We start from the raw sequence: 26,918 nt of genomic DNA on the forward strand, positions 1-26,918 counted from the left end.
TGGCTGTTTATGATTATGTGCAGTAAGTTTGATAAATTTATGTAAAATGTATTCATAATTACCTTTTTATTATCTGAAAAAGATGCTGATATCTGAAGGTGCCATAACCTGAAATATTTCTTTAATTGTAGGATATTTTTATTGGCATTGAAACTCTCCAGACCATTATCCCGACAGTTACAACAGAACTGCGTCCTGGGGTGCCCTCCAGCTGTAGCTGGTGGTGTTTGTGGGAAGGCACCTCAGTTTCACAGCTCAGCGCTTCAGTGATACCCAGCTACCTTTGACCTACTTCAAATCCTGGTGTCCTTCCATCCACTAACAGGAGGGTGGTCAGATCCCCCCAATTTGAGCAATTGGACTTGTTGGTGTATTTAAAATAACTATAAATAAAAATTGTCAACAGGATCTCACTAATGTGACCAAATAAAGACATACTCACTTAGCAGATTTACTAGCGCTATAAGGTGAGATGCTGTCTGAGACAAAGAAATGTGAAGAACTCGTTTATGGAAACAATGCCATTATCTGCTCCTGGCTGTTGCCTTAATAAGGGCCAGCAATGATTCCATCACTCGGAGACCACTAGGGAGTTCCAGGAAATGCCAAGGATTGAACACAACTGGTCTGAACTGTTTCATGGGATGTCCATAGATGTCTGCCCTAAGGAATCTCCAGGACAGTGCGTCCAATCACGGTTACGATCTCCTTTCAAAAAGTTGTCAGAAATATTTAATTTATTTCTAATTGTTTGAATCATGAGTTTTCATTTTGTCATGGAACCACATTCTATTTCTGTGATTCGAAATAGTTAACTGTGCACTATTGCTGTCATTTACAGGAAATTACGTTGGAGATTTTTAAGATTCAAAGTAATCCCATAGCAAATAAATTGAAAGAAAATTGTCTAGTCACATGTTTGCAAAAATATATCCTTTAATGAATGAAAGAGATGTTGTCAAGTTTCAGAAACCAGAAATGTGTGTAAAATATAACAACTAGATTAAGTTTAAACAATTTATTTCTATCGTGGCATGGGGGACAATGAATGTCAGATATCACTTAGGGAGAGTCAGCAGAAATTTCCCACTTACAGTTAAAGGGTGGAATATAATGAGCAACTGAATGAAATGGGCAATGGCAAGTTGGTTGTTGAGAGAGTCACTCCACCACAATGTGGCTCTTTGCTCAGGCAGCATTGGGAGATTGTCATCAGGAATGGTGAGTTCCCAACTGATGACCTTTATTGCTTGATAAGCAGCTTGTTAATAGCCCACCTCACCGTTCGTTACAAACTTATCCAATGCACTGTTCAAACTAACCTTTGGGAAGCAAAAACAGAAAGAGCTGGAGAAACTCAGCAGGTCTGACAGCATCTGTGGGGAGAAAAACAGAATTATTGCGACCGTTCTTCAGAACAAAGGGTGTAGGTGCAGTGGTAGTGTCCCTAGCTGTGAGGCAGGAGGCCTGTGTTCAAGCCCCACCTGTTCCAGAAGTTTGGAAAAACAGGTGGACTGGAAAGCAGTGTTTTTCTTCAGTTCTGTCACATCTGCAGCATGTTGTATTGTTGTGTTGGCAATAAACCCCATCAGACGACCAGCAGGTGAGCTGGTTGTACTGCAGTGCTCCGACCAGGGCACCTACACCTGAGCAATATCATACTACCACCTGGACCATGTAGCAGCAGCTGCCACATCAAATTGCATAGGTGGAGGTGGAGGGTCCACTACACAACCGCTGGGTGTAAACTGCAGAGTGGCCTGTGTGAGTGGCGCCTCCTCTGGATGTCCAGTGAGTGACACATTCTTATCGGAACAGCACGTGTGATACAGTGAGAAAACCTGTCCAGCCTCTCAGCAAGTTTTATTCCACCAAACCCAACACAACTCACACTCAACTAAGAGAAGCAGGATTCACCCATTGTGTTTTGTTCAATGAGATCATAGCACCTCGTCCACCATGGATTAGATTGATTTGACTCATTCAATTATCCAATTACCACCTCATTCATCCTGGCTCGTTGGCATCTCTTCGTGGAAAACCCACAGCTAGAGAGACAGCGATGTTCTCCACTGCTCACATCTTCTAGTTTTCACCCCTGGAAAGGCCTGGCCACACATCGCTCTGAGCCAGGACCTGGCCTCCACAGTTTGGTGCTTGACCATTCTTACAGGACATGTGGCCCAGAGGCAAGAAAAGCTCCACCGTGGAGCGGGCAGGGTTCTTTTCCACCTGGCTGCCAGCAGAAGCACTGCCACCAAATATGAGCGGCCTGGACACAGCCAGTAGGCCCAGTCAGGGCTGTGTTCTGGGGTGAAGGAACACCAAGCTGCAGGAAGGCAGGCAGTGATCTCCTGCACTGTGTAAGGCCGATGGTCATCATCATCTCTCACTGCTGGCTCACACTGACAGGGCCCGCACTCTGTCCAACTGCTCACTCATCTCACCAAGTGTCATGGACTACATCTCTCACTGCTGCATACATCATCACTGACTCAGTGGCTCTCACCCATATCATCATTCCATCCTACTGACAGCTCCTGCTCTCTGAAGAGACACCTCACCATTGTCCAGTCTCTTCTTCATCACTAGCTGCTCTTCCATGCACTTTCATCTGACTCAATCTCCCCCTTTGTCTCATTGCAGGAGGAAACAGCCCACCCTCCCCCAGACTGATGTCTCAACAGCATCCCCAGTACCCTGACCTGTAATCTCTGGAATGCAGCAGGACTAACCACAGTCAGATCCCCCCAGGCCATGAGCCCATGGAGCCCAGGGCTCTGGGCAGAGTAAGTGCCTGACTGACAGTAGGGACTGTCGCTCATTGTCCAATCCCCAAGACAACTTCATTGACTGAATGTCGTTCCTCTACATCCCACTAAGGACTGTTCACTTTGACCTTCAGCCACGACCATCAGCTTAAAGCACATATGATGAGTTTGTGTTGCAGGTATGATACAGCACCAGGTCACGTACCCTCTGAGAGACTGACCATTCAGCACTCCTCACCGCCTCTGTCTGCCTTTGCACTAGAAAACATCGCCAACCACGCAGGCTGGGAGGCTTTAACTAAGCACTGTGGGTCCTTTGCACTAAGAAAGTGTGAGAACCACTAGAGGTTTGGCAGCCCATGAATAAGTATTGAAGAGAATGAATGAGTGTGTGTGAAGCAGATAGAGACTGACAATGCAAAGTGGGCGAGAAGTAAGACAGCAACTAACAGTGATAAGATGCATCCTGTGTTTAAGCATTCTATGTAAAGCATGCAAATCTGAAGTGCCCCGAGCTCCAGAGTAAAATGTGCAAGAGCAGACGTGCTGTTAAGGCTGGTGTCAGAGTGGGCATCATGATGTGGTGAGGATGGTGGTTTCCCAATGCCAATGTAAGTGGATGAAGGATTGAGGAGGTTGATGGCCATAGAGTATGCAAGTATATCATTTTGAAGGAGCAGGTTATGATGGGCAGGATGAGCAATTGGATATGTAGCAGCTGTCAGGGGTAGCAGTCTGATTTCCATGTAGGGAATTTGCATGTCTTAATCCTTGGGAAGAAGACAGTTGGGCATGGTGTATAAATAGGAGAAAGTGAGGTCTGCAGATGCTGGAGATCAGAGCTGAAAATGTGTTGCTGGAAAAGCGCAGCAGGTCAGGCAGCATCCAGGGAACAGGAGAATCGACGTTTCGGGCATAAGCCTTATGCCCGAAACATCGATTCTCCTGTTCCCTGGATGCTGCCTGACCTGCTGTGCTTTTCCAGCAACACATTTTCAGCCATGGTGTATAAATAAGCTTTTCTGGGTCTTTAATGAGATACAAATGCATCATTGCTCAATGGCAAGATTCTGAAGTCATCATTTATGTCTTGAGGGAAAAATTGGGAAAAGATTTTCCAGTGTGCAGGATCTGATTGTTCCATTCTCTGTGTTCTCTCACCTTTCCCACTGTTGCTCAGACCGCAGAATGGGAGAAACTCCACACTGTGTTTAAATAATGTCATCCATCCTCGAATCAGCTTACTCTCCAGCAGTATGACAACACTTCCAAACAAACCCCTTGTGAAACGTTTCTGTAAGGTTTGAAAAGGTGCCAAATAACTACAAGTCTTTTCTTTCAGATTATAAGCAGTAAGTTTGCACAAAGAAAATTGACCAGAAATGTCTGACTTCCTTTCATTTCCATTTTCAGTTGATTAACTTTGAAAAATTATACTTTTGACAATATTCACGAAGCTTAATCAACACCTCAAACTAAACTTAATTAATTACAATGTGCAAAATAACTCCTGGTGATGATAATAATCTAAAACTGTTCACTTTGATGAAACGTACTGCAACAATTGGCTATGTACCAAGCAGTCAAGGTTTGTTTGTCCTGCTGGATTTCCTGACCAGCAGACCAACATAGTACAGAGGGATGAGTTTATGTTCTGCCTTCTTGTGAAAGATAATGGGGTCGCTTTTAACTCTCAGGTGAGAACTCGGCCCTAGTGAGCGATTGGCACCTCCCGGGGATCACCAACACCAAATTCAGACTATTTTAAATGGTGGGCTCGCATTGGTATGCCTGTAGCCAACTTCCTGAGACAAAGCCACGGCTCGGCTATTAAAATGAGCTGCTGTTGGGAACCGGAAGAGATTATACTTAGCACTGAGGTAAGTGGTTGGGGTGGAATCACAACTGGGCAGTGGGAGGGCCACACAGGACACTCCACCTAGAGAAACACTCCTGCTTCCTGTGGCTGCTATACAAATGTAAAACTAATTTGAACCTCTTCTGGTGTTGTCTCTATGACCAGGCAGGCTTGTGTTGGCAGGTAGCCACCACGTAGATTTCTGGAGATTAGAATCAGGCCCCAATTATATCATTAGAGCCTAATCTGCATATTTAAAGAACAAAGTTGGCTTCAGGCAATTATATTCCTGGCGCCTGCATCTAAAAATTTCAATAAACTGTATCAGAGTCAGATCTGTCTCCCATTCCTTTTTAACAGTTTCTCCACCCAGTTACTACCAGGCACAAAGATACTTATTGCCCATTGTATTGTGCTTACCTAAGAGCTGTATTATGGAAATGAGAAAACAATGATGAATGTTTCCGACTGTTCAAAAGCATATAATACTTAAAATATATTCCGGTAATGCCAGTTAATGGGAAAAAGTGAAACACCTATAAAGAGTCACAGAAATTACAGTATGTTCTTCACACAGTTTGTAATATTTATTTCTGAAATGGTTTTTAAAATTACAGATTTTTTTTAAAAAGGTATAAAATTCAAAATTATTTTAAAAGCATACAAGTCCAAAAAGTACAATGCATTGAGCAGCTGATTGGTCAATGCCTGATTTGGTTATGGTTTGGGGAAATCATCTGTTTATTTTTGTGAAGAGGAAATGACTCTTCAACACGTAAACTTTTGGTCTTTTCAATGAGCCATCTTTTCCATTTACCCAATATTTAACCTATTCAATAAAGAACTTTTGAATTAAACTCAAACTGAATTATTTTTTAATGTAATGTGTAAAAGAATCAGGATATTAGATCAGTTTGACTCAGTCCTAGTACTGTCAATTTGATGTCAATATGCAGTAAGGTAAAGAACCATGTATTGAGGGATTATGTTGTTGGAGCTCTCCTGAAGTGAGGGCCCATCTGTGTATTTGGGTAGACATAAAAGATTCCACATCACTATTCAAAGACAACAGTTGGAAGTTCTCCAGCCTTCCTTGCCAACATTTTTACTGAAGAGTCCACCAGCAAATCCACAGTTACTGACCTTTTTGTAAGACCTCATTGTGCACTTTGGCCCAGACTACAGTCTGGAGGTGAGTTCTGAGAGGCTGTGAGATCAGCTAACATGGAGGATTGGGCTTTCTGAATGATGTGCAGAATTTAATGACAGGCTCCTCTGTCACTGAGGTTCCAGTCTACAGTCAGCCTGGTTGACAGGCAGGGGGCCTATTGACCAGAAAACCTGTTTCAGAGGGTCAAAGCCTTTTAGAGCAGGTAAGTGTATATTGGGAATGAGTAAGATTATTGGGCAATGGGTATTGATGGGAGTATGGGGGCCCTCTCACAGTTGGGGGGGGGAAGGGGGGTGGGGAGATAGATCAGGTGTTAAATGAAAGCAGGCTGCCCTGTTATATTACTGAAATAACTGACTTACTTCCTGCGAGTTGGTTGGTTCACATACTCCTTTCCTCACCCCCATTACAATTAGATATAGACTGGTTAGAACACTTTCACCTTATTGCACTGTTAAAGTTAAGCTCATTGTTTCTGCCATATTTTGCCAAATATGTGACTCTGCTTCAGAAGAGTACTTTGCTTGTGAAGCATTTTGCGAGTCATTTCTTTCTCTTTCTCATACAGAGCTTGACCATCCTACATTATCATTATTAACAAATATTCATCTCGCTAATAGATGGCCTCAAAATCCAGTATGTCTTCCCACAACCCTTTTTTGAATCTCTGTAATCTGGCTTCTAACCATCCTGTAGTATCAACACAACTTTGCTCTGGATCACCGGGATTATCTGTACTTCACTGTATTCTTTTCAATCTGTCCTCCATCATCAACACATTGTCAAATGTGTTGCATACACCCACAAAACTAGTTGTATTGAATCAATGTTTCCCAGCACTTTTGCTTGATATTCAATATTTTCTGGTCACAGATGGCTACTTGCATCCTCTTATCCTTAACCTCTGGTCTGATGCTTTTTCCTTAATTCTCCTCTTTACTATCTTCCTGCCACTTTTCTTTGGAGGTGTCTTCAAAACCACTTTGCATTCCCACTTCACTCCCGATCTTCAAAGATTTGTAACAAAGCAGATGTCTTTTACTCTTGTCTTTAGCTTTTCCAATTCTTTATTCCTTCTTGCTGCCTGTTTTGCTTTTAAAATTCACTCCGACATTGTCCTTTATCTGAGGAACATACCGTATACTTGGTGTTGGAGATATATCCTCGTTATCTATTTACAGTATCATTTTAGAGATGAATGTTCAGAAAACCACAACCTTCATGGAAAGAACTTCATATTGTGGAATCAGCATTAACAAGTTGCCAAAACCTTGAATGAATTACAGAGAAGAAAATGTTAATTGAAGATAAATAAACTGTCCATGACCACACATAATGAAAATGGCAAATATAAGGTTTTTGCCCTGCTGATCATTCTAATAATCTGTACATCATCATTTATTTAAAAAAATCATATGGTTGTCTGTACCTTGTTTTTATGATACAGAATGATGAGCAGCCAGAGAAAAATAGAAACAAGGAGAAAAGACGAGGCAGGCCAGGGAGAAAACGCAAGCAAACTATGGTAAGCACAGATCCTGTTGTTCAATGTCCCATGCTTTTCAAATACACTGAGCCCTCTGGTTGCTGGTAGGGATGCATTAATGCAATGTCAACATTCTGATAAGAACATGAACTGATTGGCTGCCTTTGTTCCCCTCAACTGATCCCAATTTTTAATTTTTACGGTCTTTTTTCCAGTGACTGTTTTACATTTACTCTTTCTTCGTAACATAATTGCTGGTTGAGTGACTGCGTCAAACATCAAGGCACTTAAAAAGAATGATCCATATGGCCCTTGAAAACTTTTCTTTCCCAGAATTATATTCATTTTTAAGATGTCATTAGGTTTGTTTCTCTCATTCCTTTCAGTGTTTCCCATTAGCTCCACTCTTTTTTGAATCTTGTTTAAGCATCAACACTCTCCATTCTGTTGTCAAAGGGCCAATGTAATGTCCAATAATGTGTTTGAATCTAAACCTAAAGAAAGCCTTGACCGATGTGGGCATATTTCCTCATTATTCTTCATGGAGCAAAACCATTTAGAAAATAACTTACATTTACAACTTTGTCCCACATGGGCACACAGGAAACCTGTTATCCATTCCATTAGCCAGCAAGTCATTTTGGTGGAGACATGACTGCAGTTTAACACTAATTAGTGCAGAAGTATAGGTTGTGGAACTATTCCATTAGAAACCAGACTGACGCAATATACATACTTCTCATTTGAGATTATTGTACAGGGAAGGAAGGTGTTTCCGCTGAGTACAGACAATTCCAAAGATTTTCAATTCAATTCCCCATTTATTTGCATAATTTTGTGTTATAACTGCGTTTTACTGACAGAGAAGTAACATCTCACTGTTCCTTATATCAAGAGAGACATTTAATGTTGTACTTCACTTACTTATAAGTAGGATTGAAAATGCTACTTTTGGAAGGCATCACAGGTTAAGATTGTAATCATTTAGTCACATAGCTAAACTTACATCTGCCCAGTGTATAGTTAATATCACAATAGCAGCTAGAAGTACCTGGCTTGTGTTATTATTATCCATCCATATGTTGAGACAACCTTCCTCTGGACTGAATATTTATGAAAATGTTGCATAAATTATGAAAGTTAATGAAATGTGTTTCTTTTTGCCAAGTTCAAATTATTCACTCACTCAGAAACAGCTAGGCACTTCTTTAATGTTTGTGTCCAAATAGATGATTTGGCTGGCGTCTCCACGTTATTACCTAAACATGATAGTTAAAAGCAGGATGTTGCTTGTGTGGAATTTGCTGTTTGTTACAATCTGACAGTCACACTTAATAGTTCTCTTGAGTATTGCAACAGGCTTTAAACAGTGTATGTGCATAAATACTTATTTTATGTGATATAAATTGAAAATGTTTTCTAAATAGCTTCCCCAAGTTATGTCAGTAATTGTGTCGTTGCTTTCAGAATGACCCAAAGGGCATCTTGCTTTGTGTTGTGTTTTGCTTTTACATTGTGCCAGTGAGCACATACATGCTGTGGTCTGCTGCTGTGACAAATATCTTAAATGATTTAAAAAAAAATGCTTGAGCAAAAAGCTAAAATAAATTGGCTGAAACAGCACACTCATTTCAAACAAAAAACAGCTTTCCTTTTTTACACAGATACTGCTTGACCTACTCAATGTTTCTAGCTTTGATTTTATGGGGTTTCAGTTCCTTCCTCCTCACTTTGACCAAACTATTCGGAGCTCAGAGTAGATTTCTGTTGCATGTTTATTCAGATTTGTTATCTCATGAGGTAGAAGCCATAGCCATCCTTTTGTAAAAGTCGACCATCATCAGACATTAAGGATTACCTTCCAGATTTGATCAGTGAACATGCATGCGATCGCTAAACCAACTAAATCTTAAAGTCAGACACCTATTTAGGATTGTCATAATAACTGACTTTGTATTTGGCTCAACTGTTTGCTCAGGGTTATTAGATCAAACTCTAAAATAGATATTTGAAAAACAAATACCCTTTCTTGGTAGAAACTGTGCTGCCAAGCTGCAGTATTAGAAGACATTCAACTGCCAGATACTTAGTCAACAAAGCATTTGAGCAAATGAATAATGACCCATTAAAGTGTCAGATGAATAGTCACTTGCTTTAGTACCCTGCCATATTAGTTGTAGCAGGGTATCAATGCAGAAAAGACTAATGGATCTTGATGCACTAAATTAATCAAACACCCCTTAGTTGTAGAAATGTATTTTTTAGTGTGGAAAAGGGTAAGAATGTATTTTTGTTTCATGTTTTGTGAGAGTGTGAGATGGTTTTCTACATTGAATGAAAGGTTGATCAAGGGAGAAAATGGAAAGACAAATGCAGGTTGGGAATTCAGTGAACTTAAAGTCGCTCTGATTTATGTTGACAATTCACCAGTTGCCTCCTTCAACCTTTGCTTTATCTTGATGCTATACATGCACTTTCAGAAAAATAACCATTCTGACACGCACGAAAAGACCAGTGACTGTATTAGGTCTGTCCCAAGCAGTCAATATACAATAAAGCATTTCACTTTGCTGTCATAAATAAAGCCTCAAATATGTGAACTTTTGTTCATCTTTATTCACTCTCACATTTGGTATTATTTAAGGGTATTCTTTTGAATTTTTCTATTGTTTCAATGCCATGCCAGTAATTTGGGTGTCCAAAGCTCTTCGTTGTGGCCAACTGAACTCCAACTGAACTCCAATATCATTTCTTTGTTTTTATGCATCACATATAAAACACAGAGACTTATTTACCACTTTATAGGGTTTCTACTTATACTGACCCCTTTTTCCTCACCCTGGCCACAATCTCGAAAGATTTCCTGGCTCCTCTATTCTTGAGCTTTATCATTTTAGGATTTACCTCCTTTAAATGTTTTTTTTTGCATAAATAGACTCCTGCACATTTTGTTGTATCTAACCCCAGCTCTAGTCTTAGCCAGTCCCTTGGGATTTTCTCCCACTCTGATGTTGTGAGTCCTGAGGTGACTGAAGAGTCCACTGCTGGATCCACACACCTTGCTTCAGGTGGGGCAGCTGGGATCGATACGGAGGGTTTTGTACACTCCTGCTCTATCTCGAACTGGAGGTTCAGAACAGTTGAGACGTGAGTGTCCTTAATCATATCGCACTACATGCTGCCTTTCATCATCTCAGGACAAGCCCAACCCGATAGGAGGTTGAAAAAGAATCCATTGGCTGAGAAGCAATGTGTCTGTCTCTGTCCCGAACTGGAGGAAAGACCCATTAACCAGTGAAATGAGCTGCACATTTCAGAGAAGTGTGATGGGGATGGGGTGGTGATAGTTCCTGAGGCAAACTAATTTTTGGATGCTCCATAGTCCCTCCCAATTGACAGAGTTTAAGGTCTTTATGAGGTGAGAAAAGACCACATCTTGGTGTTACTGTTGCCTCTGCTGTCTTGGGTCATGTCTTGTTGTGTAGATTATGTCCACCATGCCTCAATGGTCCGAATCGTCATTGTGACTCTAGGAGAAGGTCTTCAGCCACTGAAAGGAGATGATTGAAGAGGACTTTTACAATGTCCTTCCTTGTAATGGACAGAGGGAGACCGTTCTGTAGTTACCACAATCAGTTTTAGCCCCTTCTTGAAGATGCCCACAGTGACTCAGAGATCTCTGGCATGGTTTCCTCCTTCCATGTGAGGGAGATTACATACAAGCTAAAAGTGCTTTTCCACTGTACAGGATTTTGATGGGGATTCTATCGGCTGAGATCTTCAAAGAGCTCCTTCCAGCAAATGCTCACTGTCCATCTCTCTGTTTTACACCACAGTCTACACTTCCTTTTAGCCAAACATTGGAAAACCATCCTTCCACTCTGTAATTAAGACTGACTTGTTCCACTTCTCTCAGATCACCCCTGACTTGATCCACAGGAATCTTTGTCTTTTTCACCTTCAAACTCACCAAGCCCAGATTCTCCTGGCTGGATTTTCTCCCTGCATTCTGCTCAAAGTTTAGCTGTTTCCGAACTTTGCCACTTGTATTCCATCCCACATAAAGTCTAGCCACTAAGCATGCTGACACCATTGAATTCTTGTTCCTCAACATTACAAATGTGAATTTTTCATCCTTGTACTTAAATCTCCTTATGGCCATGCCCCTTCTAAAGCTGTAACCTTTTCCAATGCTATAAAACACCTGCCTCTCCCCTCACTGCATACTCTGTCATTGAGACTTCAGCCTCTGGTAGATCCCATCACCATTAGTGGCTTTAATTATCAAAGGCCCACATTTTTGGATAAACCTCTTCAATTCCTTAACTTCTCTCTCTTCTTTTAAGCCCCTTCAGTATCCTTTTAAAAACCTATTCCCCGTTGATACTTTCAATTTCTCAGTAATGATGTGATTCATACCACTATGAACTATGTTAAGATATTTTGTACAGGGCGACCCCCGTATCTGCGGAATCGTTTTCCGCGGTTTCAGTTACCCGCAGTTTACCACGGCCTGAGCATATTATAGGGAGGGTCCCAGCACCAGGCACCAGGAGGCTGCTGGGACGGTACAATTTCCATTTAAATGAATGCGTTTGCTCTATCAGTCCGCGCTAGATCCTGGAATGTAACCCCCGCAGATGGTGGGGGAGTGCAGAGAGCTACTGTATATAAATAGTCCTATTTAAATGTAAGTCTAGATTCTTGATTGAATAGTCTCTCTTTCACATGACACTGCTGGTTGTCATCCCTGTCTCAGTTTGTCTGCTGCTGAAACCCTCATTCACATCCTTGCTCCAAGGAATTCCAGTAATCTCTCTCCCAGCTTCCTCTGTTGTACACCAATCTGATCCCTACTCCAGCCCAAGCACAGAAACCTGAGCTCATCCATAAGTCTATTCCTGGTTTTTTGCAGTAAAACATCCTACATCCCATTCCCCCCGCAGTCACTAACCCACATTGGTTTCCGGTCCAGTGATGTCCTGATTTTGAGGTTCCCATCTTTGCCATCAACTCTCTCCATGGCCCTGCCCATCACTATCTCTACAGTTCCTTCAAGACCAAGAATGCTCTGAGATCTTTCCACTCTTACAGTTGTGGCCTCTTGCACACTTTCGTTTTTAATCATTCCCCTATCACTAGCTGTGCCTTCAGCTCCCAAGATCCTAAGGCTTGGTATTCCCACCTCAAATCTATGCAGTGCTCTGTCTCTCTGAATGTCTTTGAGATATTGTTAGAACCTACTTCTTTGACCAGTATTTTGGTCAGTTATCCGAACTATCTTCTGATCTGGTTGGATATCAGATATTGATAATACCAGATGTTGATATGAGATGTTGCTTGATGCTGCCTCTTTTGACCATGTCCATGTTGTAACCCAGGCGGTTGTTCCTGCACAAATCTATTGGGTAAAGCCCTTCAAACCTCTCGCTGCTAGAGGTAACAGAATATTTTGTACAAACATATTCAAGGAACAATCTTTGAAACAAGTTTGGCGAAGTTAGATCTCCAGGTGATGCAGCTGAGGCACTCTGGACTGGACATGATTCCTTTAACCATTAACACTTGGTACTTACAGCCAAGTCCCAGATTCAGCCTGTAGTGCATTCTCAGATGCATTGCATAGATCTTCTAAGGCTTGGGGACTGTGCTGATGCTTTGAAAAGTACAGTATGTCATTCTGGATTTGGTAAGTTGCAGATTGTTTAAGAGCAATTCATCAAATAAGCTTTTCTTGACTCGACTTTAGTGAGGAGACTGCCATCCTTACCCAGTCTGGCCTACATGTGGCTCCAGGGTCGTAACTGCTCTCTGGGCAATTAGGGATGGGCAATAAATGCTGACCTAACTAGCAACACCCACATCCCGTGAATGAATAAAAAAAATTCTCTTTACAATACATTGAGTGTATTTTGGAAAACCAAATCAAGGTAGGAGTTTCATGGTTAATGTTAGGGTTTTAAGGAGTATAGTGGTAGAAAGGGACCTTAGAGTTCAGGTTCACAGTTCTCTGAAAGTGAAGTCCCAGGTAGACAGGGCAGTGAAGAAGGCTTTTGGCAGACTGGCCTTTATTGGTCAGGGCATTGGGTATAGAAATTGGGAAGTTACATTGCAGTTGTACAGGACATTGGTGCAGTCGCAGTTGGAGTATTGTGTTCAGTTTTGGTCACCTTGTTAGAGGGAAGGGTGTTATTAAACTGGAAAGAGTGCAGAAGGAATTTACAAGGATGTTGCCAGGACTCAATGGTCTGAGTTGTAGGGAGAGGTTGGACAAGCTAGGACTTTTATTGTTAGGGCATAGGAGACTAAAAGGGGCCCTTATAGAGGTATATAAAATCATGGGAGGCATGGATAGGGTGAATGAATTCAGTATTTTTCCCAGGGTGGGGGAATTGAGGACGAGAGGGCTTCAGGTTAATGTTAGAGGTGAAAGAATAAAAGGGAACCTGAGGGGCAGCGTTTTTACACGGAGGGTGGTATGCATATGGAATAAGCTGCCAGAGGAAGTGGTTGAGGCGGGTACATTAACAACATTTAAAAGGCATTTGGACAAATACATGGATAGGAAAGGGTTGGAAGGATATGGGCCAAGTGCAGGGAAATGGGGTTAGTGTGGACGGACATTTTGGTCGGCATGGACTAGTTTGGGCCAAAGGGCCTGTCCCTGTGCTGTAGGATTCTATGACTCTATGAGATGACTGGCGGTGAGAGTATGCCTGTGTGTCACTGACTGATCAGATGAGGAAAGCAGACACAGGGAGAACAAATGTCAGTGCAAATTCCATTCACAATGGATAAAGCAAACAAGGTTCTTGGATTTTGAATGAGATATCTTTCACATTGCAACAAAATATCAGTTAGAGCTTATGAACATTTGTTTGTCCAAGGCTGCAGCATGCAAAATCTGAGTGGGATTTTTATATGACACGAGATATAAATAAGATTGAAGTAGTCCAGTATGGGAAAGACAGCTTTCTGGTTGCAGGAAGTGAATCTGACCTGGGAGACAGGAACTTGGGAAACAAGAATTTGACAATATGGGAGAGCAAGAGAGAGCAGACTTCAAGATTTTTTGATACTGCTTAAGGTGAAGGAAGTGGAAAGGTTCAGAGATGTCTGTATCCTTAGAGGTTCACAATCAGCCATGAAAGGTCAGGAAACTATAGACCAGTGAACCTGATGTCAGTGGTGGGTAAGTTGTTGGAGGGGATTCTGACAAACAGGAACAAGCATTTGGAAAGGCCAGGACTGGTTAGGAATAGTCAACGTGGCTTTGTATGTGAAATCGTGTCTCACTAACTTGATTAAGTTTTTTGAAGAGGTGACAAAAAAGATTGATGAAGACAGAGCAGTCGACATTGTTTGTATGGATTTCAGAAAAGCATTTGATAATGTTTCTCAGAGACTGATAGACTGATTAGTAAAGTTAAATCACATGGGATCCAGGGAAGCTAGCCAGTTGCAAACAAAATTGAAGGTAGAAGACTGAGGATGGTGGTAGAGGTTGGTTTTCAGACTGAAGGCTTGTGACCAATGGTGTGCCAAAAGGATCGATGCTGGGTCTACTGCCTTTTGTCATTTATAGGAATGATTTGGATGTGAATATAGGAGGTATGTTTAGTAAGTTTGCAGATGACACCAACATAGGAGGTGTAGAGGACAGCGAAGATGAATATCTCAGAGTACAATGGGATCTTGATCAGATGGGCTAATGGACCAAGGAGTGGCTGATGGAGTTTAATGTAGAGAAATGTGAGGTAATGCATTTTGGAAAGGCAAATCAGAATCGGACTTGCACGGTTAATGGTGAGGCCCTGGGGAGTGTTGCTGAACAAAGAGACCGGCAGGGTGCGTAGCTCCTTGAAAGTGGAGTTGCAGGTAGACAGTATGGTGTTTGGATCAGTGGTGCTGGAAGAGCACAGCAATTCAGGCAGCATCCGACAAGCAGCAAAATCGACGTTTCGGGCAAAAGCCCTTCATCAGAAATAAAGGCAGAGATCCTGAAGCGTGGAGAGATAAGCTAGAGGAGGGTGAGGGTGGGGAGAAAGTAGCATAGAGTACAATAGGTGAGTGGGGGAGGGGATGAAGGTGATAGGTCAGGGAGGAGAGGGTGGAGTGGATAGGTGGAAAAGGAGATAGGCAGGTAGGACAAGTCCGGACAAGTCAAGGAGACAGTGCGGAGCTGGCTGGAAGTTTAAAACTAGGATGAGGTGGGGGAAGGGGAAATGAGGAAGCTGTTGAAGCCCACATTGATGCCCTGGGGTTGAAGTGTTCCAAGGCGGAAGATGAGGCGTTCTTCCTCCAGGCATCTGGTGGTGAGGGAGTGGCGGTGAAGGAGGCCCAGGACCTCCATGTCCTCGGCAGAGTGGGAGGGGGAGTTGAAATGTTGGGCCACGGGGTGGTTGGGTTGATTGGTGCGGGTGTCTTGGAGATGTTCCCTAAAGCGCTCTGCTAGGAGGCGCCCAGTCTCCCCAATGTAGAGGAGACCGTATCAGGAGCAATGGATACAATAAATGATATTAGTGGATGTGCAGGTAAAACTTTGATGGATGTGGAAGGCTACTTTAGGGCCTTGGATGGAGGTGAGGGAGGAGGTGTGGGCACAGGTTTTACAGTTCCTGCGGTGGCAGGGGAAAGTGCCAGGATGGGAGGGTGGGTCGTAGGGGGGCGTGGACCTGACCAGGTAGTCACGGAGGGAACGATCTTTGCGGAAGGCGGAAAGGGGTGGGGAGGGAAATATATCCCTGGTGGTGGGGTCTGTTTGGAGGTGGCGGAAATGTCGGCGGATGATTTGGTTTATGCGGAGGTTTGTAGGGTGGAAGGTGAGCACCAGGGGCGTTCTGTCCTTGTTACGGTTGGAGGGGTGGGGTCTGAGGGCGGAGGTGCGGGATGTGGACGAGATGCGTTGGAGGGCATCTTTAACCACGTGGGAAGGGAAATTGCGGTCTCTAAAGAAGGAGGCCATCTGGTGTGTTCTATGGTGGAACTGGTCCTCCTGGGAGCAGATACGGCAGAGGCGGAGGAATTGGGAATACGGGATGGCATTTTTGCAGGAGGTAGGGTGGGAAGAGGTGTAATCCAGGTAGCTGTGGGAGTCGGTGGGTTTGTAAAAAATGTCAGTGTCAAGTCGGTCGTCACTAATGGAGATGGAGAGGTCCAGGAAGGGGAGGGAGGTGTCAGAGATGGTCCAGGTAAATCTAAGGTCAGGGTGGAATGTGTTGGTGAAGTTGATGAATTGCTCAACCTCCTCGCGGGAGCACGAGGTGGCGCCAATGCAGTCATCAATGTAGCGGAGAGGCTAAATGGGCGTCAGAGAGTGAGGGGTGACCTTATAGAAGTTTATAAAATCATGGGAAACATGGTTAGAGTGAATGAACAAGGTCTTTTTCCCAGGGTTAGGGAGTCCGAAACTAGAGGGCATAGGTTTAAGATGAGAGGGAAAAGATTTAAAAAGAACCTAAGGGGCAACTTCTTCAAACAGAGGGTAGTGAGTGTAAAGAAAGCTGTCAGAGGACGTGATGGCGACTGCTACAATTATAACATTTAAAAGGCATCTGAATGGGTATATGAATAGGAAGGGTTTAGAAAGATATGGGTCAAATGATGACAAATGGAGCTAGGTCAGATTGGTGTGGATGAGTTGGGCCAAAGGCTCTGTTTCTGTGCTGTATAACTCAATGAATTGATGCTTAAGGGACAGTGGGAGTAGGTGATCATAGCTGATCCATTCCAGGATTCAAACCTCACTAACCTGGATGCAATGCTGCATGAAGTTCAATGGCCTCACTTTTGGTTTTGTTAAGTTCAGGAAAGGCATTTTCAAATACCATATGCTCTCATTAGACTCAGATACTGTTGAAATCAGCGTGACATCATTGACCTACAACCAAGCTCTAGCAATCAAAACTAATGTTCCTTTTAAAATGTTATTCTTGCCAGAGGTCAGTCTTTTCTAAAGCACAGCACATTTAAATTCTGTTGGTGGCTGTGATGTGTTATTTAACATGGAATAAAGACATTGTAATATCTTCCAGGCAGTTACATGACTGTGCTTATGCCCAACTCAGCACAATGATGATCAGGATTCATTCCCAGCATTCTTCTACTTCACCTGTATGTTACCATGCAATGCAGCTGGACCCTCATGACTCCGAGCTGCTCTTGGTCGTCTTGCAAGGCTTTCCACTGAAAGCCATCCTTTCATTTGATTGAGGAAGTTACTGGGCCAGCATAGCATTGCAGCATTAGCAGAGGAAAAGACAGGAGGAAGACAGACACGAAGTGAATGCACAAAAGTGATCAGCTAACTTCCGTACGAAATTTAGAAACTTGCTTCCATTTAGAAATTTGCTTTGAAATGGTCATTTTATGGTGGAATCGATCATTTGCGTCTGGTCACACAGATGCTGTGGTGCCCAGTGACAGAGGGAAAGGGTTGGGGAAGTTGGCGTTGCATTGGTATGAAACTCAAATAAATTCTGCACAGACAGGCTTGACCAGAAATGGGACGTAAATTTCCTCTTCGTCCTTTTTTAAAGATTTATTCATGAGATGTGGGCATTGCTGGCTGGGCCAGTATTTATTGCCTATCCCTAATTGCCCTCGAGAGGTGGTGGTACATATAAAGGCACAACTTAGGAGCAACAGTACGCTTGCTCTGCCAGTCAATAAGATTATAGTCCATCTGTTTGTGTTCCGAACTCCACATTTTCATTTACTCTTCAGTTGACCATTGGTTATTTTGTCTTACAACTGCCCATATACTTTGCCCTAAAAATATCCAATGCTCCCCATCCGCTGCCTTCTGAGACACACTGTTCCAAATTATCTCAACCTTTAGAAAGAAAAAATACTCCTTTGTCCTAAAAAGACAACCAAAAGTTTTAAACAGTGAGCATTAGTTTTGGACTTACCCACAAGAGGAAACATCCTTGTTATAGCTCTTCAGAATCTTGTAAAATTCAAATTCTGTTGGAAACAAATCAAATCTGCGTAGCCTTTCCTCATCAGACAACCCACTGCTTCCAAATATCTATCTCATGAACCTCCTCTAAATTGCCTCCTTGGATTTACAGCTTTGCTTAAGCAGGGAGATGAAAGCGATACAGTACTTAAGATGATGTCTCACTCATGCCCTCTCTAACTGAAGCATAACATGCTTACTTTGATGTTCAAGTCCTCTCATAATAAAGGATAACAATCCATTAGCCTTCTTGATGACTTGCTGTACCTGCACACTACCTTTTTTGATACTTATGCACTAGAACACCAAGATCCCTCTGCATCATGGCATTCAGTAGTCATTCTGTATTTAAGTAATACACTGTATTTTTTAAATTATTCCTGCTAAAGTGAAAAGCTTCACATTTCCCACACTATGCTTCATCTGCCAGGTTTCTGCCCAATCATCCAATCTACCTAAATCTGTCTACAACCTTGCAATGTTGACAAATTATTTTTCTACGTATTCTTGTGCCATCAAAAATTTAGCTTCCATACCTTCACTCTCCTCATCTCAGTCATTGATATAAATTGTGAAAGATTGATGCGCCTGTGGGACTGTACTTGTCATGACCTGCCAATTAAATTAATCATTTATGTATACTATCTGTTTATTGCCAGCCAACCAAACCAGGATCCATGCTAATTACTCCCAACACCACATGTTCCTACTTTGTTTAATAATCTTGTATGTGGCAACTTGTCAAACGTTTCTGGAAATCCAAGTACAGTACATTTACAGGCTCTCCTTTATTCACAGGACAAGTTACTCCTTTAAATAAGTCTCATAAATTGATTAAATATTACTGTTCTTTCACAACATCTCTCCCTGATTACTTTGAGATTGTCCAAGTGTTCAGCTATAGCCTCCTTAATGACTGATTCTAACGGAGGTCTAGTAAAACTTTACTGCTTCTCGGATGCTGCCTGAACTGCTGTGCTTTTCCAGCACCACTCTAATCTAGACTCTGGTTTCCAGCATCTGCAGTCATGAAAAAATTAAGCTGTATTTCCTCTATTCTGTCTCTCTCCCTACCTGAATAAATTAGTAACTTTATTGTCTGTTGAAATCTTTCCAGAATCTATCACCGTTTGGGAAAATTAACATGCCACTACTGCCTCGTCAGCCAGCTCTTTTAAAACCCTCTGATTCCATCCCAACCTGACCCTACCTGTTCTTTCTGCTAGACTTACTTGATTTAGTCCCTCTTTTCTCTTCAAACACTGTACATGTTGACCTGGTTTCCACACCAACTGCCATACTAGTTTATACCCCCTCTCAAAGTGGCATTGGCAAACCTCCCTGCCAGGATGTCAGTGTCCTTCCCATTTAGGTGTACCCTATCCTTGCTGCTGTGGAAGAGATCTCAATGATCCAGATATCTGAATCCCTCTATCCTACACCAGCTCTCTAGCCACACATTTAACTGCATTCTCTTCCTATTTCTGACCTCACCAGTATATAGCACAGCATTGTATGGACTCCTCGTCCAGGCTCCCATTGCTGATCTGATTTTTTCCTGTTTATAAGTTGGTTAAAGCTACCCAAAATTATTGCTGTCCCTTTATCATAAGCACCCAATATTTCTTCTTGTTTACTTTGCCCACTTTGTAGCTACTAATCAGGGGACCTGAAGATCACTCCCTCGTGAGAATTCTTTCCCCTACATGCTTCATTTCTGTCCAATCTGACCCTACATCATGATCTCCCTAAGTGCTGCAGTCCATGGGATGTAGGTACAATGCAATGCTGTTAGGTAAGGAATTCCATGATTCTGACCCAGTGACCGTGAAAGAACCACAATGTAGTTTGAAGTTAGGAATCTGTGTCTGGCATGGAGGCAAATTGCAAGATGTGATGTACCCATGCTTGTGCCACCCTTGTTTTCTGGTTGTTTGAGGTTCATGAGGTTTTTAAATGGTGACTTTTTATTGAGAAAATGCCATACAGCTACTGCTGTAATAGTAATAGAGTAAATTCTCTCCCTCCCATTGGCAGTTCACTGCTGTGCATTATATTCTGAATGTTTGTATTTTATATGACTGGTAAAGTGAGACTGGTATTGTGTCTGTCTACGAACAATACAAAGCAAGATGATAAGAGCTTCAAACCTTGGTCTATGCTGAATGGCCGTTCTCAACCAGAAGTACAGCACAACCATAAGTTGCCACAGACTGTTAAAGTGGCGGAAATGAAGTTTAATACGGAAACTGTTGCTTTTGTTTAATAAAGATTACATTTCAGCTGAAAATGAGAGCAGGTTTGTGATGTCAATGCAGTTGAAGAGCCTGTGAGCACTTAGGATATTCCTTACCTTGACACATCAACCATTTATTCATAATTCTGAAGGAATCAGGGTCCCATGGACCTGTATCCAACAAGGATTCTACCACTTGATGATAAAAGGGAAAGAGAAAAGAGTAGATATGTTTCACACAGGAACCAAAAGTTTGGTTCCAAAGGACATTTTGAGAGCAGGAGTAATATTGCATTATTTATAATATTGTGTGCATTTTGAATCTGAAAGTTTCAAAAGTTGAAGCTAATAATATAAAGAATAAAATATGTATCATCTGAAGAGTTGAGCTTTACCAGGAACAGCCCTGACGGTTTATTATTGCTGAATATATCTGGAACCTATTGAATTGTTTTAATATACTGCAATATTGATGATGTCCTGTCACCAAACAGCTACAATTATAAAATGTAATAAAAATAAAACTTTCGTCAAAAGCAAATGTCAAGGTTTTGGAATTGGGTTTCAATTCACAATTGGAAATAAGCCTCAACCTTCTTTTTAGCCTGCAAGTATTGATTTGGAGAAATTAACCTTTTGTGTCGTAAAATTATTGTTTTTACAAACAGTTCCTTCTCAGCAATGAGAAAAGCTAGTTGGATTCAAAGACAAATAATTACAGTGTTTCTAATTTACCATCATTAGTGAACTGATTAAAGGCATAAAATGAAAACAAATTATTGCAGATGTTGGAAATCAGAATTAGAACATAGAACAATACAGCGCAGAACAGGCCCTTCGGCCCTCAATGTTGTGCTGACCTGTGAACTATTCTAAGCTCATCCCCCTACACTATCCCATCATCATCATGTGCTTATCCAAGGATTGTTTAAATCTCTCTAATGTGGCTGAGTTAACTAAAAGTTAATTAAATGCAGAAAACGCTGGAAATATTATGCAGGTCATACAGCACCTGTGAAGAGAGTGTATTTTGTCTGTGGTGCACTGTTCCTAACGGTAGAACTAAAAGTGTGTATCACTTCCAATCTAACGTTGGGTGCAGCTCCTGCACGATTCTGTTTAGAATGTAATGTACTGGCAATGAACATGTGCTTATGCAGCTGGAGCAAGCACTGAGTGGGGAGTGCTCTGTCTGGGCTGTCACAGAAACTCTGGGAGCTGTGAGATGCTCATGGTGGAGGAGTGATGAAATCTTTATGGGAAATGGTGCTGACTTACATAATATTTAGCTTGTGGTCAAAGAGTGAAAACCCTTTTGGTTCACATTGACCCCTGCCTGGATCCATTGAATTCAGTCGCATAACAGAAGAGGGGAGTAGGTCACCTCCTGTATGTATCTATGGCTGGTAGTCTGTGATATGCCACATATACCTTACCCATAGAATCCTGGAATGTGCCAGTGATGAAGACATTGAGATCTACATTAGCCATTGGTATTGGCATGGAGTTCGCCTCAATTCATGTGGCTGGGAGTTCTGCTTCACATATTTCAGTGACTACATCCCAGCACAGTCTCGGTCATCTCTGGCATTGCCTCTCCAGTGCCTGCAGGCAATTAATTCTTCTGCTGAGGCCATACTGATGCACTACTGCCTGTCTTCCATGAACAGAAGAAGTAAAGCACTAGGAGCAGGAGTAAGCAATTCAGCCCCTTGAGCCTGCTCCACTATTTAATTCAATCATGGTTGATTTCATCTCAGCATTAACCCCACTTTCCTAATCGCTCTCCATAACCTTTCAACCTGTTCATAATTAAAAATCAGCCTACCTCCTCTTTAAAGTTACTCACTGTCCCAGCATCCACTGCACTCTGAGAGAGAATTCCACAGATTCATGACCTTTTGAGAGAAGTAATTTCTCTTCATCCATTTTAAATCTGCTACCCATTATCCTAAAACAATGACGTCTAATTCTAGATGTCCTCACATGAGGAAACACCCTCTCTGGATTTACTTTCTCGATCCCCTTTAGCATCTTATATCCCTCAATTAGATTTCCTCTCTCTTTCTAAACTCTAGTGAGTATAGGCCTGAACTGCTCAATCTCTCTTGATAAGACAAGCCCTTCATCTCTGGCATTAACCTCGTAAAACTTCTTCAAACTGCCTCCACTGCAGTTACAGGAAGAAAGTGAGGACTGCAGATGCTGGAGATCAGAGTCGGGCATTCCTGAAGAAGGGCTTTTGCCCGAAACGTCGATTCTCCTGCTCCTTGGATGCTGCCCGACCTGCTGTGCTTTTCCAGTACCACACTCTCAACTCCAATGCAGTTACATCCTACCTCAAGTAAGGATACCAAAGCTGGGCGCAAAGCTCCTGATGACATCTCATGAATGCCTTGCACATTTGCAACAATGTGTCTGCTTTTAAACTCGATTCCTTTTGCAAAAAACATGCCAAAATTCTATTTGCCTTCCTTATTGCCTGCTGTACCTGCAAACCAGTTTTCTGTGATTCATGCACAAGGACACCCAGATCCCTCCACACCAAAATATTGATGTTGCTCTTCATTTAATAAATTGTCTTTTTATTCTTCCAACCAAACTGGATATCCTCACACTTATCCACATTAAACTCCATCAGCCAAAGTTTGGCCCATTTACCTCACCTATCCATATCTCTTTGTATGTTTCTCATTTCTTTATTGCAGCTTGATTTATGGAGGCAATGGCCCAACAGTATTATCACTGGACTGTTAATCTACAGCTCCTGGGTAATGTTTGGGGACTTGGGCTCAAATCCTGCCATAACTGATTATGGAATTTAAATTCAATAAATATCTGGAGTTAACAGTCTAAAGATGACCATGAATCCATTGTTGACTTTCAGGGAAAAACACCCATTTGGTTCACTAATGTCCCATAGGGAAGGAAACTGCCATCTTTACCTGGTCTAACCTATATGTGACTCCAGACCCACAGCAGTGTGGTTGACTATTAACTGCCCTTTGGGTAATTAGGGATGGGCAGTAAATGCTAGACAAAGCAACAATGCCCTCATCCCATGAATGAATGAAAAAAACTTTCCCACCTATTTTAATGTAATCTGCATATTTGGCAATAATGCATTCTATCCCAACATCCAAGTTATTAATATAGATATGACATATATAAATTGAAGATATTGGTATAGATGATGTTTCCTACTGATCTTGCAATTGTTGTTGTTGGTCTGCATGAATCCATCATTTCCTCCATACCACCAAACCCACCCTCCTTTGCATCCCTTTTGCATTCCTCTATGGTCCTGTGCACACTCCATCACCCCTCCCCTCCTGCCTGCTCATTCTTGACTGGCCCTTGTAGGTCCTTGCGTTTTCATACAAATTTCTGGTTTTCTGCTTGTCCCCATTATGCCAGGGAAAGTAGTTGAGGCAGCTACAAAAGCAATATTTTAAAAACATTAGGATGGGTCCATGGATGAGAAGGTTTTAGAGGGAGATGGACCAAATGCGGGCAATTGGAACTAGCTGAGTGGGCACCATGGTCAGCATGGATCAATTTGGGCCAAAGGGCCTGTTTCTGTGCTGCAAAATTCTATAAGTTTAACAAAAAAAACGATTGAATTCACATAACTGCATAAAGTCAACAGTTACGCACACAAAAATGAAGTAGGTGTCACTGAATTCATGTGTTCCTCTGCAATCTCTTGAAGATTTGGTGTAATTTTAAGGTAATGAATATTTGTGACATGCAAATGGATAATAAATCAGAAACCACCACAGGATGCTGTGAGGACAGACCTGTTGCTGATCTGATTTCTCCAGCTCAACTTGTCATTGAGAAATCAAAATTCTGGCTCCTGCACAATAAAGTCACCCCTTCCATGATATTTCCAGGCCTAGATAAAATGCCACCCTGTCTGTCAGGTTTGTGGCCTTTCCTCAGAATTGGAAATGATTCACAACATGTCATGTTTTAAGCCAGTTCAGAAGCAGAGAAAGGTGAAAAGGAAAGTGCCTGTGATTGGAGCGATGACGTTACTAAGGGAATGATGGTGCAAAGCAAGCCCAATGATAATGTATCAAGTGAAAAGGAAATGATGGACCTGGGGAGGTGGAAATGAAAACAGCAAATATAGAAAATGTTGGAGAAACCCAGCAGATCTGGCAGCATCTTAGGGGAGAGAAACAGAGTTAGACACAAATGCTGCCAGACCTGCTGAGTCCAACATTTTCTGTCTTTGCTTCAGATTTCCAGAATTCACAGCTGCTGTCTGAGAGAGTGAGAACACTGGTTATGATCTGAATTTGTTCCATTTGAAGTTGAGTCCAAAGGTTGTAAGGTGGCTCATCAAAAGATGAGGTGGGTTACTCAAGTTTCTGTTGAGATTCATTGGAACAATGTAGGAGGACAAGGTCAGCAATATCAGAATGGCAGTTGGGCAAAGAATTAAAGTTTCACAAATCGGTTGGTGAAGAATAAAACTGGAGCAAATACTCACATACTTTAAATATATTTTATATATCCATATATTTTTACAGTTGTAGTTATTGACCTCTTTAAGGATTGCTTCCTGCCTGCCCTCTGTTCTGAGATTGGTGGGAGGTCAGGGATAGGAGAGAAGGTCTGGCAGGTCACGCTGCTCTCGCCTCAGGCTGGAAGGCTGAAGCTGACACACTTCTGTCAAGTAACCTTTCCGCATTGGGCCCATCCTCAGAGCTCCATCCTCCCACCCACCCACCACTGGTCTTCCCTTCCTTCCAGGCCTGTTCATCAAGAAATAGGCCATTCAGCCCCTCAGGCCTGTTCTGCCCTTCAAGCGGATCAAGGCTGAACCAATATTCCTCACGTCCATTTTCCTTTCTTTTCCTAAAACCCTTGATTTCCGGACTGATCAAGAATCTATCTATCTCATCCTTATATATACATTAGGATTCTGCCCCCACAACAAGGAGTTACAAAGACTCTGATAGAAGAAATTCCTCCTCATCTCAAACTTGAAATTAGTGCCCCTTATTTCTGATACCACGACCTCTGGTCCTAGATTCTCCCTTGAGTCATAGAGTCATACAGTACGGAAACAGACCCTTCGGTCCAACTAGTCCATACCAACCATGTTCACAAATTAAACTAGTCCCATTTGTCTGCGCTTGGCCCATATCTCTCCAAACCTTTCCTATTCATGTACTTATCCAAATGTCTTTTAAATGTTGTAACTGTAATTGCATCTACTACTTCCTCTGGCAGTTCATTCTACACACGAACCACTGTGTAAAAATGTTGTCCCTCATGTCCTTTTTAAATCTTTTCCTCTCACCTTAAAAATCTTTTCCTCTCACCTTAAAAATATGCCTCCTAGTTTTGAACTCCCTCACCCCAGGGAAAAGACCTTTGCTATTCTCCTTATCTATGCCCCTCGTTATTTTATAAACCTCTGTAAGGTCACCCCTCAACCTCCTACATTGCAGTAAAAAAGGTCCTAGTCTTTCCTGTCTATTTTTATACTGGTCATTCTGCTATAATGTGTATTTCATTAACGCAAACTCACTGTAACACGATTGGCAAATTGGGGACATTGGTTCTAATTCGCAAACCTTTAAAATGTGTGTTGGCTGTAACATGATTATATCGCCAACATTTTAAGTGATGTTTCTAAGTGTGATTTTTTTCTATTACACGGGATTGCATAAGAACACAACCATCACGTTATAGAAGAACTACCTGTATCTCAAACCTTCCATTTCTGACATCCTGTGAGCCCTTCAGAATCTTATATGTTTCAGTGAGATATTTGTATGTGAGCTAAACTAACTTTTCAGTTAAGAAGTCCCATTGATCTCCCCCTTATTTATTCATGTTGAAAGGAATTTGATAAATATCATCCCCACAAGTCTAACCTGCTTACAGTTGTCTGGTAGATCAGGCAAAGTCATTATGGCTTCATGAAAGAGAAACCAGGCCAGAAAATGTATTAGAATTATTTGAAGAAGTGATATGTGCAATAGATGAAGAGGAAGCAGTGAATGTAATATTTATGGATTTCCAGAAGGCATTTCATGAAGTAACACATGTTATGCTACTGAGGATAAAAGCCCCTGGTAGTGAGGATAGGATATTAGCCTGGATAGAGAACTGACTAACTAATATAAGGCAAAGGTGGGATAAGGGGAGCTACTTCTGGTCTTATGATCTCTGCTCACTTTCTGATATTTCTGCGAACTCATTAAACTGACAAAGTGTCTGTATGCTTCAGTAATGTAGATTGCAGTAGACTACAATGTTAATTCTTTTAGTGCATAAGAGTTGTTGGCAGCAATGGAAATGATCTCCTGTCTTTATAAAGTGCGCTTGCTGGGAATTTTCAATGTGTCATTTCAAACCATATTGATAGATTTATAATATGATAATTTTGTGAAATGTGGGAACTAAATTT

General features: G+C 41.9%; 1 protein-coding gene across 12 annotated transcripts in view; it reads left to right on the forward strand.

Annotated features, from left to right (window-relative positions):
- dnmt3ab (DNA (cytosine-5-)-methyltransferase 3 alpha b) overlaps positions 1-26,918 on the forward strand; it is a 627,694-nt gene that overhangs the window by 56,231 nt on the left and 544,545 nt on the right. For 7 of the 12 annotated variants that reach the window (XM_087977013.1, XM_087977015.1, XM_087977036.1 and 4 more), the window contains exons 1-2: positions 3,897-4,651; positions 7,248-7,325. The exons of 1 other annotated variant lie outside the window; for it this stretch is intronic. In XM_087977013.1, coding sequence (XP_087833139.1) covers positions 4,559-4,651; positions 7,248-7,325 — 171 coding nt within the window. In that variant the 5' untranslated portion in view covers positions 3,897-4,558. Of the gene's footprint in view, positions 1-3,896; positions 4,652-7,247; positions 7,326-26,918 lie in introns of those variants that run through there. 4 more of the 12 variants (XM_087977018.1, XM_087977035.1, XM_087977028.1 and 1 more) reach the window with 1 other exon arrangement.

This window comes from Chiloscyllium plagiosum, unplaced genomic scaffold (assembly GCF_037043375.1).
Source record: "Chiloscyllium plagiosum isolate Xiang-an unplaced genomic scaffold, Cpla_swu_hap1 HiC_scaffold_3, whole genome shotgun sequence".
Lineage (NCBI taxonomy): Eukaryota > Metazoa > Chordata > Chondrichthyes > Orectolobiformes > Hemiscylliidae > Chiloscyllium > Chiloscyllium plagiosum.